The following is a 12,859-nucleotide window of genomic DNA, read 5'->3' on the forward strand; positions in this document are numbered from 1 at the left end:
TATGGGAATTTGTCTTCCTTACACAGGTTCCCTATGCTGGGGTGCCCGTGGGAGGGTCTGGTTCTCTCCCTTCTCCACACCTGCGATGTCCCTCCCTCTGTCCCCTCTACGGACAGTCCCACAGGTCCGTTTAGCTCCCGACCGCATCCGTGCTCAACCTGCCTTCTTCAGTGTGGCCTCTTCTCTGTGTTTAGCTGTGGAGAGTCTGTTCTGCGTCTTTGGGTCACTTTCTGGGTTATTTACACTGATGTGGGTGTTATCTAGTTGTATCCATGGGACAAGGTGGGCTTAGAATCTTCCTATTTTACCACCTTCCCCGGGAGTCCTGTTCTGTTATGAATTATTTGAATATTTTAAGTGACACAGTGAGACAAGTGGGTAATATCCCTTGGCCTGGGTATCAGGGCATGGCAGGGAGCTGTTGTGGGGGAGGGAGCAGTGTTGTCAACACAGCTTGGCTGTCATTGTGTGGAAACAGGGGCCCAGTGATACCAGGCTTTCTAACTTCAAGAGAAGCCGGGTATCTGGGTTTCTTTGTGCTTGGTTTCTCCAAAAAAATTTTTTTAAAGATTGTTATTTATTTATTTGACAGACAGAGATCACAAGTAGGCAGAGAGGCAGGCAGAGAGAGAGGAAGGGAAGCAGACTCCCCACTGAGCAGAGAGCCCGAAGTGGGGCTCGATCCCACGACCCTGGGATCATGACCTGAGCTGAAGGCAGAGGCTTTAACCCACTGAGCCACCCAGGTGCCCCCAAAATTTTTTTTAATGTTGATTACTAACTATTTTTTTTTTAAGATTTTATTTATTTATTTAACAGAGATCACAGGTAGGCAGAGAGGCAGGCCGAGAGAGAGATGGAAGGAAGCAGGCTCCCCGTGGAGCAGAGAGCCCGATGCGGGGCTTGATCCCAGGACCCTGGGATCATGACCTGAGCCGAAGGCAGAGGCTTTAACCCACTGAACTTCCCAGGCGCCCCCTAACTCACTGTTTTCTATAGATCAAACAAAATATATGGCTGGCCAGATTTGGCCTGAGACCACTGGCTTGCAACCACTGGTTTAGAAAGCTTTGTCTCTTCCTGACAAGAGGAAGGAGAGGTCTTTCTCCTTTCCAGGGACACTGGAGTTAGCACCTCTGGTACCCAGAGCCACTGGGGGGCAAGGTGCCCTGAATGTACTCAGAGATGCCCAGCTAGACAGCTCAGACCAAAGGACAGCCTGATTGATGGCATTAGGCTGTGCCCTGGGCTGGAGGGTCAGACAGCACAAGGCCAGCTGTACAGGAATTCAGTAATAAGCTTGAATGATTCATGGGGAATGATGCTGAGCAGGCACTCACTGCCCATGAAATGCTGGTCCAGAAGTGAGAGATAGAGTGATTCTTTCACCCAACAGAGCATTTCTGTATGTCAAGGCACCGGATGGTACCTGAGTTACTAACACTTCCTTTGCAGTCTTAATGAACGTAAAGAATAACTAACCTCTGGGTCACTACTGGAATAAATAATGCCATTTATTTCTTGCAGTTATAGCCTATGTAGGACTTCTTAGGTATTTGTACATTATTTTGTATCGTTTAATATGACATCTAACATATGAGTGCTTTCTCATTAGAAAAGAGTCAATTCAGAAGTGAGTAAAATATGGAAAGCTCTCTCCACCTACCTAACCAAACCATACCCCCTTTAAGTTTTATTGAGGATGTATCCTTTAGTTCATCATTAACTTATTTTTCACTCATTCATTTATTGGCTTCTGTTTTGTTCATTTTTTTTAAAGATTTTATTTATTTATTTGACACAGAGTGAAATTACAAGTAGGCAAAGCAGCAGGCAGAGAGAGAGAGGGGTAAGCAGGCTCCCTGCTGAGCAGAGAGCCTGATGTGGGGCTCGATCCCAGGCCCCTGAGATCATGACGTGAGCCGAAGGTGGAGGCTTAACCCACTGAGCCACCCAGGCACCCCAGTTTTTGTTCATTTTTACTTTTATCTTGAATTCTTTCCCTAAACTTGGTGCTTTAATTTATTGCTTTGGTTCTCTCCCCACCCCATGTTACAGCCTGTTGTGTTAAGCACTTAATTCATCTATTTTCAGTCTCGTTTTCTAATATAACAGTTTTTAAGGCTATAAGTTTTCCTCCAAATACTGCTTTGTCCTTATCTCACAAATTTTGCTGTGTGTGTAGTGTTTTCATGATCACTTAATTCTAACTGGTTTATGATTCGGGAGGGAGGGAGTTCCCTCTTTATATAGGAGAGTTTTTATAAATGTCCTAAATAAATAGCTTTTTTGTCTTTTTTTTTTCCTGTCTTTTTGTGGTAATTTCTAATTATACTACATTATGATCAGAGGATGGCTTGTTTGGTTTCTGGTTTTTGGAAGCTTTTGAAATTTTGTTTCTGGTCTATCAGATCATTTTTATGACTGCTCCATGTTATTCAAAAGAATAATATTCTTCTTTTGGTACAAAGTTCTCTATGTATCTATTAAATCAAGCCATTTATTGAGTATTTAACCTGGTGAGTCTTAAAAAGTATAGCTCAGACCACCCACATCAGAATCACCTGGGCTGCTTATTAAAAATGTGAAATTTCCCACTCAAAGATATAGAATTAGATGGGGGGTGGGTAGTAGGGTCGTAACGGAGTGTTTGGAATCTGCATTTTTAAGAAGGCAGGAAATTTTTATGCTCATTAGCAAACTACTGCAATAGATCCTACTTAATTTTTATTTACTTGATCTAGTTGATTTCTCTGAACTTGCCAATTTTCCCTTATATTTCTCTGTTGTTGCTTTATATATTTCAAATCACTATTACTGTGGGTATACAGAGTCAAGATATTTTCTGACAGGTTGGATATATAATCCATTCGAATAGGTCAGTATTAATATCTGTCCCATTTAAAGCAGTAGGTATCCCTTTTCAATTTGAAGGTTTGGTTCTTTAGCCCTGGAAAATCTTCTGTCATCATCATCGTCATCATCATCATCATTATTCTCTTTCATTGTGTCTGTTCTATTCTCTGGAGTTTCTGTTGCACAAATATTGGCCCATATTTATCCTTTCAAGTCTCTTAATTTTTCTTTCACACTTTATTTTTGTCTTTTTGTACTGTGTTCTTATAAAATTGTTTGGTTTGATTTTCTAGCACATCTTTTATCTGTTACTACTATTTAGTTTATCTTTTTAAAATGTCAATAAAATTAAAACTTTGGGGATATCTAGTTGTTTCTTTTTCATGGATGAAATGTCCTCTTTAATGTCTCTAGGGATGTTAATTTTCTGTATTCTAAAGTCTTTTTCTATTCATTGTATTAACTCTCTTTTATTGGGTATTAGTGCTTTTGTTAATTAAATTTGGTGCCTGTCTTTCAGGGTGTTGATTTTCCCCAGATGTTTTCCCATTCTTGGTTGTGTGCTCATCTTTGTATTTGAGAATCCCACACCCTCTGCCCATCCTGCTTGGTGTAACATAACCCCAGTGATTGGGGTACGACATGCTGTGTACAAGCTGTGCACCTTAGGTATGGGAGCTCCTGCCTACCTTGAGGACGGTGGCTTCCTGGGGGAATGCCCACGCTCTGGGCTTCAACCTATGGGTGAGCACTTCTACACTTAATACACTGGGGAGGGGCCAGCAGTCCTAAAAGCATCTTCCCAAGGAATGTCCCAGGACTTCCTCTCTCTCTCCATCTTGACTCCGGACTCAACTACGTACCACTCCTTCTGTGGAAAATGCTAATGCCCACGTTTGGGTCTGAAGTTTCCTTTGCTTTTCATTATTCATAGATGGGCTCTCTGCTCTCTGTCCTTTAGAGAGCGTTTGAGGCATTCCTCAAAATTTCCAGTTGGCTGGCGGCATTGTTTGTTACTTTTTCTCTATCCCCTCACCCCTGTCCAGTTTCCCACAGCCAGTCCCTGCTCTGGGCAGGCTCAGGTGAGGCGCCACAGGCACACTGATGCTGAGACACTCACCAAAGGGCCTCCCAGCCATGGCAACAGGCAGGCAGCCTCCAGGACCTTCTGCCCTGACCCCTGATGTCACTCCACTCTGTAAGACAGGGGTAGATTTTTTGTTTTCTTCATAGCGGTGGACGTTTGAGACTGAACTCTAAGGTACTTCATAAAGAGGTTTAGCTTTGAATGAAAATTAGTGCAAGAAAATGCAAGGGCGAGTGAGGCAATAAGAAAGTGTCAAAAACTAACAATATCCCACAGGTATTTGAAGCACATAACATGGGACTCAGATTTGCCTAGCAACGGCTCCATCAGAATGGGTGGAAGGGAATGCAACTTGAAAAATACACAGCGTGGACCCTAAAGTTAGGGCCCAGGCACCACCAGGACCGAAGCTTGGGCTGGCATGCCCTAGGTTTGGCTTCTTGAAGCCTGTTGCACTTGTCATTTCTTCTAGAATGGCCATCTTTTTTTTTTTTTTAAAGATTTTATTTATGTATTTGACAGAGAGAGATTGTAAGTAGGCAGAGAGGCAGGCAGAGAGGCGGGGGGCAGGGGAAGCAGGCTCCCTGCAGAACAGATTTCAGAGCAGAGCAGTCCTGATGTGGAACTCGATCCCAGGACCCTGAGATCATGACCTGAGCCGAAGGCAGACGCTTAACCTGCTGAGCCACCCAGGCACCCCTAGAATGGCCATCTCTATTGCCGGACTAGAAATTCCATGAAAACAGACACTCTGTCGGCCTGGTTCATGCCTCTGTCCCTAATAGTCAGCAGGTCATACCTACAGTTCGGGACAAACATACTGAACAACAAATTTTGGTTGAATCAATGAATGAATGGAAGGGGAAAAAAATTAACCCTTTGATGTCAGGTAAAAATCCTTTCTGAACCAGGCAGATGAATACACACGTGCAAAGTGGCTCATGGAGGGCAATAGGAGTGAGTGGGAAATACCGCGACCAACAATGCACGCCAGACCCCAACGCATTCCAAACCCCAATTTTATTAAGACGGCCAACCAAATGAGACCTCACTGGGGATCTTACTGGGGAGCTGTGGGGCTGGCTGCGGGTCAGAGACCTCCACCCCAGAGATCGCTGCTCCCTCTTGAAGACTGTCAGTCTCCATCGTGGCTCCACGATCAAAACATCTGATCTCCTCTTAGGCAAAATCAGTATGTCATGTGACATAAAGAGCATGCTGTCATCTGAATTTGAAATGTTCTGTGGAAGCAATCAGGGAGCGCTGATTCATAACTCTCACCTCCGTGCAGCCCTTCAGCAACCTTGTCAGGTCTCCAGAGCCCATTTTCCCACATTGGAGGGGGGCCGGGGCGGGGGGTCTTGGGCCCAGAGACTCACTTGAGGACCCAGAGCGGCTGGAGTCAGGCTCAGAACCCAGGTGCAGAACTCAGACCCAGCCGTTCCCCTTTCTGAGTGTAGTCAGAGGTCTCCTGCTTGCGTCACTAGCACTTAGCACACCTATGAGCACATTTTCTGCCCTCAAGGCTGCTTTGTGTCAAAAGCTCTTACAGGCGCCTTTCATCGGTCCCACAGTCACTGAGCCCCTGACTTTCACCCCGCTCTAGAGACCCCTGGCTTCCACCGCATTGATATCGGGGAGGGAATAAACACGGGCCCCGTGGTGAAGAGCCTGGACTTTGGAGTCAGCCAGTCGTTCATCCAAGCTGACTCTGCTGTTGCTAGCGGCGCGACCTTGCGCGGGTCCTTGGGTGCCCTGAGCCTCGAAGACAAGGACCCCCACTGGAATGGCAGGAGGCTACAACAAGATAAGGTTAGCTTGGCGCCCCGAATGTAGCAAAAGCTTGGTAATTGGTAGCTGGTGCCGCTGGGAATGTTAGATTTCACTGTTATTGCCAACGTTTGCTATGTCGTGGCACCCAGTTCCCTCCCTCCCTAGCCCTGCAGAAGGAGGCAGATCAGGACTGTAAGACACTAATCCACTGACTGTCAAACCCCGGCTGCGTTTTAGCAGGTGGTCTGGGCATCTGTTCCTCCCTCTGCCTCCTCCCTGGCTCCCCGTCCCTGACGAGGGGATCTGATTTGTTCTCCGCCTGCCGTGTTTGCATCTGAGCAGAGGGCTTTCTGTTGCAAGGGCGTGAGCCTAACATTTTTAACACTGAACACCTAACACTGAACACCTAACATTTTTAACACTGAAATCGCATATGACCAGGTTGTAAAGCAAAGCTCTAAAGTTAGTTTTCAGAGAGAAATTTCTAGATAACAGCTTCAAAAGCAACCAGTATATCCCCCTGCACAGTATCCCTTTGAAGCATGGGCAGGTTGGCTTCCAAAGCGACCAATCCAAGGTCCTCATCCTTCCAGATGGAAAGGGTTTGAACCGCTTCCTGGAGGGAGTGTGGCTCCTCACTCCATCTCCCCTTTGCCCCAGGAACAGATGGTTTGAGATCATATCAGCATCCTAAGAGCATAGGTCCTTAAAGTTTGCTCATCCAGTGTGAGCAAATGTATTATTTTTCTTTTTAGAGAAGATACCAGCCACGCAGAATCTGGGCTGCTTTTTTGTGTGTGTTTTGTCAATACAATTATGGCATTGAAATTTGCATTAACTTAACAGAAGCAAAAGCAAATGGAAACAGGAAGAATTATTGAAATTCAGATTCTTCTTACTGCAAGAGGAGTTTTAAAAAATATCGCATCGGTTTAGTAAATTGTGAAAACAATATTACGAGGTCAGAGTTGCTATGTTTCAACTGTGTTTGCCATGTTCAAACTGTGTGTTTCCACCAAAGATGGATTTGAATGGAAGTTGAAAATGAGGCCGGGGGTGGATCCACACTGCCTGCCCTCTTCTGGCTTTTGTTAGCCTAGCTAAGGGCTTTGGCAGAGAACATTGCTTTCCAGCCCATAACCCAAGTGTGCACAATTGTCCCGTATTTATTCGGTCTCTAAGTGGCTTCTGCATTTACTGTTAGACATTTTACCACAGCTTCTTCAAGTCTATGCTCTTTATTCTGACTTTACCCTTCATTGTTTGGATTTTGTTCTGGGAGCTTTTTTTCTGGAGAAGGGCTCAGGGTTGCTGGATTCCCTGAGTTTCTTCCCGTTAGAATCGGTGCCCTGTTATTTTTAAGTCTGGGCTACTTGACCGGATACACGAAGACGGACAGACCCAGTGTCGGGGGCGGCTGCTTTCTGCTCTCTGAGTCATTCTTCTGGGGGGACGAGATGTGTCCTGGGGATGGAGATCAGTTACTTTTCAGACATCTGGCTGTCCAGGGCCCTGCACCCTACTGTCCCTCCCATTCCTGCAGGGAATTTATTTTTTTTGCAGGAGTCAGGGAAGGGATTTAAACATAAATGTAAATGTATCATTTGTTCCTAATTATTAAACTGGAAACATGCTTATGAAAGAAAAAGAAGTAAAATAACAGAGAAAAAGAAAGTTCTCACTGTGCGACCCCCAGAGAGAACACTGTTAATAGGTTGGTGACTATTTTTCCAAACTTTTCGTGTGGGTATCTGCACAGAAACTCATTTTTTTAAATCGGATTTATTGTACATGTCCATTCTTCGACAGGCTCATTTTGGCTTAAATGTGTATCCCGCTACTTTTTCTAAGTAAGCACACAAGATCTACCTGGTTTTCCATGAGGGCCTCTTGAGCATTTCACCCACTCTTCTTATTGCACATCTGGAACATTCTTGATTATCAGTGATCCTTGATCTGTATATATTGATGGAAGGATAAGTTCTCAGACGGACTTAGTCAAAGAGCATATATACCGTTCATTTCTAGTCGGTCGTTTGTCCTCACTGCCTCCCAGATGCATCTCCAGAGGCATCCCCTGTGTCCTCCCCTTTGCTGCCCCCTCCACATTGTCCCTCCGCAAAGCCCTGTTGTGACCCCTCCCTGCTCCCTGCCCTCCCTCCTCTGGTGCATACTCTCCTCCAGCCATGGCTGCCTCCTGGCCTTTGCCTCTGCTGTTCCCCCTGCCCGACTTGCCGGGGTCCCAGACACTCACTGCACAGTGGTCCATCAGCCAGCCTTCTCTGACCAGCTTTCAGCAGGGCCTCCTCAGCCCGCTCACCCTCTGTGCCATTATCCAGGCCGGCTCTTTCCCTCACCATCCTGGCCACAGCAGAAACGCCCCAATTTATTTTTTTTTATACCCCAATTGTTCTGAGGCTTTGCCATCTTACTGCCCACCATTACCCCAGCCCTTAGCGTGCCTGCGTGCCTGAATAAGTTAGTGGTGGTGGCCGTCACCTCCTCCCCTCCTCCCCCAGTGTTTGGACCATGACAGACTGCAAAGCAAAAGGGAGTCCCCAAACCCAAGCAGTTTTGAAATCCCAACTGGGCAAACTCCATTGGGTTTCAAAGCCTCAGAATAATTCTCTGTGGCTCAGGGCTCTACCCTCTGGTGGGGTGGGAGGGCCTCTGGGCCCAAGGTGCCACCCCCTTCCCGCCCCCGGAGCCATCCTTCTCTCTCGTGGAGGGTGGCACATGTTTGCAGCCAAGGAACACCCTGCTTCCTGAGTGTAGAATTTGGGGAGGATGACAGCCTTCTTTTATTTTGTCCTTCCTGTCTCTCTTCCGGTGCCAGTGGGCAGTGTTTCCATGGGTATGACATCCTCAAACACCATATGGTCTCCTATGTACACCTCATCGATTCCCTCCATTAGACAAGAGGATCCTTCACAGATCCTTGCTGGATAATCTTCTTTCTGTGCCTGGTGTTTGCTGGGATGTCGAAGATGATCCATGAGTCCCAGATCTAGTGTCTTCAGAGAACCCTCCATGTGATTGACCTTGGATCCTCTTAAGTACTAGCAAAAGGTTGTCCAGCCATGCCTCGGGGTTCCTTCCAGAGCACGCTCTTCTGAGTGCTCATCTTAGCATCTTTTGCCACTGGGACAGGCTCAGAGTCTCCCACATCATCAAATCTCTGTTCCAAGTTCCACTTACACAGAACCATAGGCACAGCCCAGCTAGTAAGCTCCTGCCACTACATCACAGGACCCCTCCCCCCCCCGCTAGTTTCCATAACATGTCCCTTGTTTCCTAAGCCCCCACAGGCCAACACCTTTGGTATCCATATTTCTACCATCAGGTCTTTTTAGGATGATTTATCTAGAATAATCGAAGTATTTTAGTGCCTCTCCCCTCTTTGTGAGCTGTCACTGGCTCACAGGGTCCAGGGGTTAGAACTTGGACAGCATGGCAACTGTGAAGGTTACTGGTCAACCGCCAACACCAAGCAAGCAATATTGGTTCCTTCTCATTTTCTCAGAGCTGTGTTAGGCAGCACAAGCTATGGGGGAAGTATAGCCAGGTGGATGAAACACACTGGTTTGCCCAGATGGTCCAGTTGGCATTTTCTTGTCCCAGGGTAAACGGACTAGTGCCCTTTCTCCCTTTCAAAAGTGTTCTGTCTTCGGTGATCAATTTTCTGGCCACCCTACGTGTAGATCTTAATGCTTGTCCTACAGATTGTAAATCTGCTATTGCATCGGGATGAAACACAGATTGACAAAAAATTATCAAGCAGCGATGGTTAAGTGCTAAATCTTATGACATCTTAGGTGCTTCTAAACATCCTTTGAGATATAGGACAGCCCCTCTGCCCCGCAACTGTCTCCTAGACATTGTACTGTCTAGAATTTCAGGGGCATTTGAAGGCCTTTGGGATTTCATATTCGGAGTGTGGTCCCCGGACCAGCAACATTACCATCATCTTGTTAGAAGTGCACGTTGTCAGGCCTCGTCCAGGACACCCTGAATCAGAAACTCTGGGCAGTGTGGGACCCCACAGTCTGTTTAAATGAGTCCCCAGACAAAAACATCTGTAATGCACAGACACATATACACACACACACACAGACACACACACAGACGCACACTCTTAGTGACATCCCAGGCGTGTGGCCACAATTCATATCCTAAATACCGCTCTGCTAGAGAGTTGTTCCTTTGTCCCTGTCTTTGTCTTCTCATCTTCAAAGCAATGACAACCTCATGTGTCGAGAGTCGAGCTGATCTTGGTAAATGTTCGTTTGCTGGGAATCATTCCTGGGTTCTAATGATCTATTTTCAGAGGAGTTTTTCTCAAAGTAACATATTTCATTTTTTTGCCTCTCTCCCTGACTTTTGGCAGGAGCTGAGAAAAAGCCTGGAACTTAGTGTAAATCTGCAGAGGAAACAAAGAGATGGTTCTAGCGACGAGTATGACTCTATCGAAGAAGAGGTGCTCTCTGAGCCTGAGCCTGAGGAGCCAGTGCTGCTGGGCCACGGCAGAGAGGACCCCCCTCTTTTCAGCGGAAACTCCATGCAGAAGGCTGTGCCCGAGGACCAGGGACCAAAAGGACGCCCTTCCCAGGGCCCAGACCCCCTCGTGGTGCTGGAATTCAACCCAGCTTCTAAGAGTGAGTTCCATCTTACGTGAGCACATCTTTGCCTTCGGTGTGTTTAGGTCTGATAGTAGGACTTGAATTTCCAGCCATGTTTGGGGTTCAGCTTTGGGGAGACTGTCCCACAGGCCAGTCAGGACTCTGCCGATTGTGACAAGCCAAGGCTTCCAAAGGCCTCCAGATGACCCTGAGATTCCAGATGGCAGATGTCTGGCAGATGGTTTTGGGGGCTGTCCTGTGTCTTGTAGGACGTGTAGTAGGATCTCCCTGCCAGCCGGTTAATACATTCTGTCTGAAACCAAAGGGACTATATTGGCTTGACTAACTGAGGAGTCCAGAGCCATCAAGGACTCTCCCCTCCCCCTCTTCCCCCTTCCTTACTCCTTCCCTTCTTCTGTCTCATCTCTGCCTTCCTTTGTCTTGGTACCATTCACAGCTGGGCTCTCCACATACAGACACAGAATTGAGACACTGGCTTTATGCCTCCATCAGAAAGTGGATTCGTTTTCCTCAAAGCTCCAGGCTGCGTGCTCCTCTGTGCCCCTGGTACTAGAAACTTCTTCCATCCCAGCCCTCCCCTCTTATCCCTTCCACCATCTTTTCCTCGGCTAGGCTGTGAGCATCTTGGGGGCAGCAAATGCATTTTACCCTGCTCTTTCCACCCTGGGATGTCTTTTATTTTATGTATCACTCTGCCAATTAAATCGACCTCGACGATTGCCAGACTCGTCCCTACTCGGAAATGTTAACATCCAAAAACTTGTATCATAGACTGTTTTCATTCGTTTGCCCAAATGTGCTGCATTATTCACATCTCTGATCCCGAATTAGCACAGTACCTGGCACGAGCAGGGTTCAACCAATATTTGTTAAATGAATACATGAACGAACCAGCAGATGCCTGAGCGGCATGCCCCAACTTTGCTGGCATTCTGTGTCTGACATCTAAACCCTTGTTTCCCTACAGGTAATAAAAAGGAAAGGAATTTGTCGGCTAAGCGGAAGGACAATGCTGAGGTTTTCATTCCCACCAGACCCGAACTGAACTTGAACCCTCAGCCCTCTGCTGTGTTCCCAGACCAGGAGAAGGCATGCTCAAGTAAGAGTTCTGGCAGCCCCAGAGCAGAGCTGGGGCTGGGGCTGGGTCCCCCTCAGTGCAATACCTGCTGGGGGAGTCCTTACTGTGTGACGCTCTTCATCAAGGCACGAGCTCACCTTTCACAAATGTCTTGTTAGTCAAGGTCTCCAGAGAAACAGAACCAATAGAGTGTGTGTGCGTGTGCACGTGTGTGTGTAATTCCAATCTGCAGGTTGGATCAGCCGGTGGGAGACCCAGAAAGAGCCAGTGTTCCAGTACAAAGCACATATGCACTAGCAGGGCCAATGTTGCAGAGGAAGTCCAGAGGTAGTCTTCTGGAGAATTCTCTTATTTGAGAGCGGGTCAGTTTTTTTGTTCTGTTCTAGCCTTCAACTGATTAGATGAGACCCCCCCCACACATTATGGAGGGTAATCTGCTTTATTCTCCAATGCAAATGTTAATCTCATCTGAAAACACCTTTGGAAACACCCAGAATTGTGTTTGACCAAGCATCTGGTCTCCCTGTGGTCCATCAAAGGGACACATGACATCACCCATCCCAGTGCCTTTCTCGTTCTGCGACCAAGAGGTGGTTTTAATTGAAAACTTATTTTAGTTTTGGTTTTACTTTCTCATTTTGTTTTTACTCTTAATCTGTTTATATGGATAATGATGCATGCAAATGGTACTGGATTCTGAAAGTACAAGAGTTCACGGTGCAGTCGGTCCGCCACTCTTCTGATGAAACGAGAGGTTGCATTGGTCAAGTGCTTGGTGTGAACCAGCCCCTGCTGTCAGCTTTTAGTCCTGTCACTTGTAAGTAAATGGTCATCCTTACACATAGCCTTCGAGGTAGGTCCAGGGATTGTCCCCATTTCACAGATGAGGAGCTGAGGCCCAGAGCAGGAGATTTACATGCTGGAAAGTGGCTGACCTAGGCCCCAAACCCTGGTGGAGAGACTCCATGCTGTGTCCCAATCAGCACTGGAAGCCCTCAGTAAATCATGGCAGCCTGAGGCCCTGGGTCCCATCCAGGGGCAGAGTGCGTCCCGGGAAGCCGCTTGCTTCTGGGTTTTGCACCCGAAACAAAGCACCTCACAGAGTTCAAGGGATCCTGGTATTCCAAGCGTTTGGAAGCCTGGGGTGTCCTGGGCAGAAATCCAGCCCCAGCCAGCCTGCCTTTGTTAGACAAGCAGTCCAGCTGAGCCAGGGGCCCTGACCTCTGTGGCTGGCATTCCACCCACGTCTTCTGGGAGCTGGAGGGACTGAGGCCTGGGCTTGGGGCAGGTGGAAGGAGAAGGAGGAGTAGCAGAACAGCCAGCATTTACCGAGCATCAGCTCTAGCTCTGTAAACGTTGTCTCTGGACTCCCCCAGCCGCCAGCTCTGAGGTAAGGATTTGAGAACAGGTCCTTTATTTAGAAGT

At 47.1% G+C, this 12,859-nt stretch overlaps 1 protein-coding gene across 6 annotated transcripts in view; it reads left to right on the forward strand.

The window, feature by feature from the left end:
- Positions 1-12,859, forward strand: part of KATNIP (katanin interacting protein) — a 173,588-nt gene that overhangs the window by 80,220 nt on the left and 80,509 nt on the right. For all 6 annotated transcript variants that reach the window (XR_007124556.1, XM_047714380.1, XM_047714384.1 and 3 more), the window contains 2 exons: positions 10,104-10,371; positions 11,324-11,455. Coding sequence is in view for 5 of the 6 variants with exons in the window: in XM_047714380.1 (XP_047570336.1) it covers positions 10,104-10,371; positions 11,324-11,455 (400 nt within the window). In the remaining variant the exon portion in view is untranslated. The remainder of the gene's footprint in view (positions 1-10,103; positions 10,372-11,323; positions 11,456-12,859) is intronic.

The sequence above is a fragment of the Lutra lutra genome, chromosome 18 (assembly GCF_902655055.1).
Source record: "Lutra lutra chromosome 18, mLutLut1.2, whole genome shotgun sequence".
NCBI classification, from domain to species: Eukaryota; Metazoa; Chordata; class Mammalia; order Carnivora; family Mustelidae; genus Lutra; species Lutra lutra.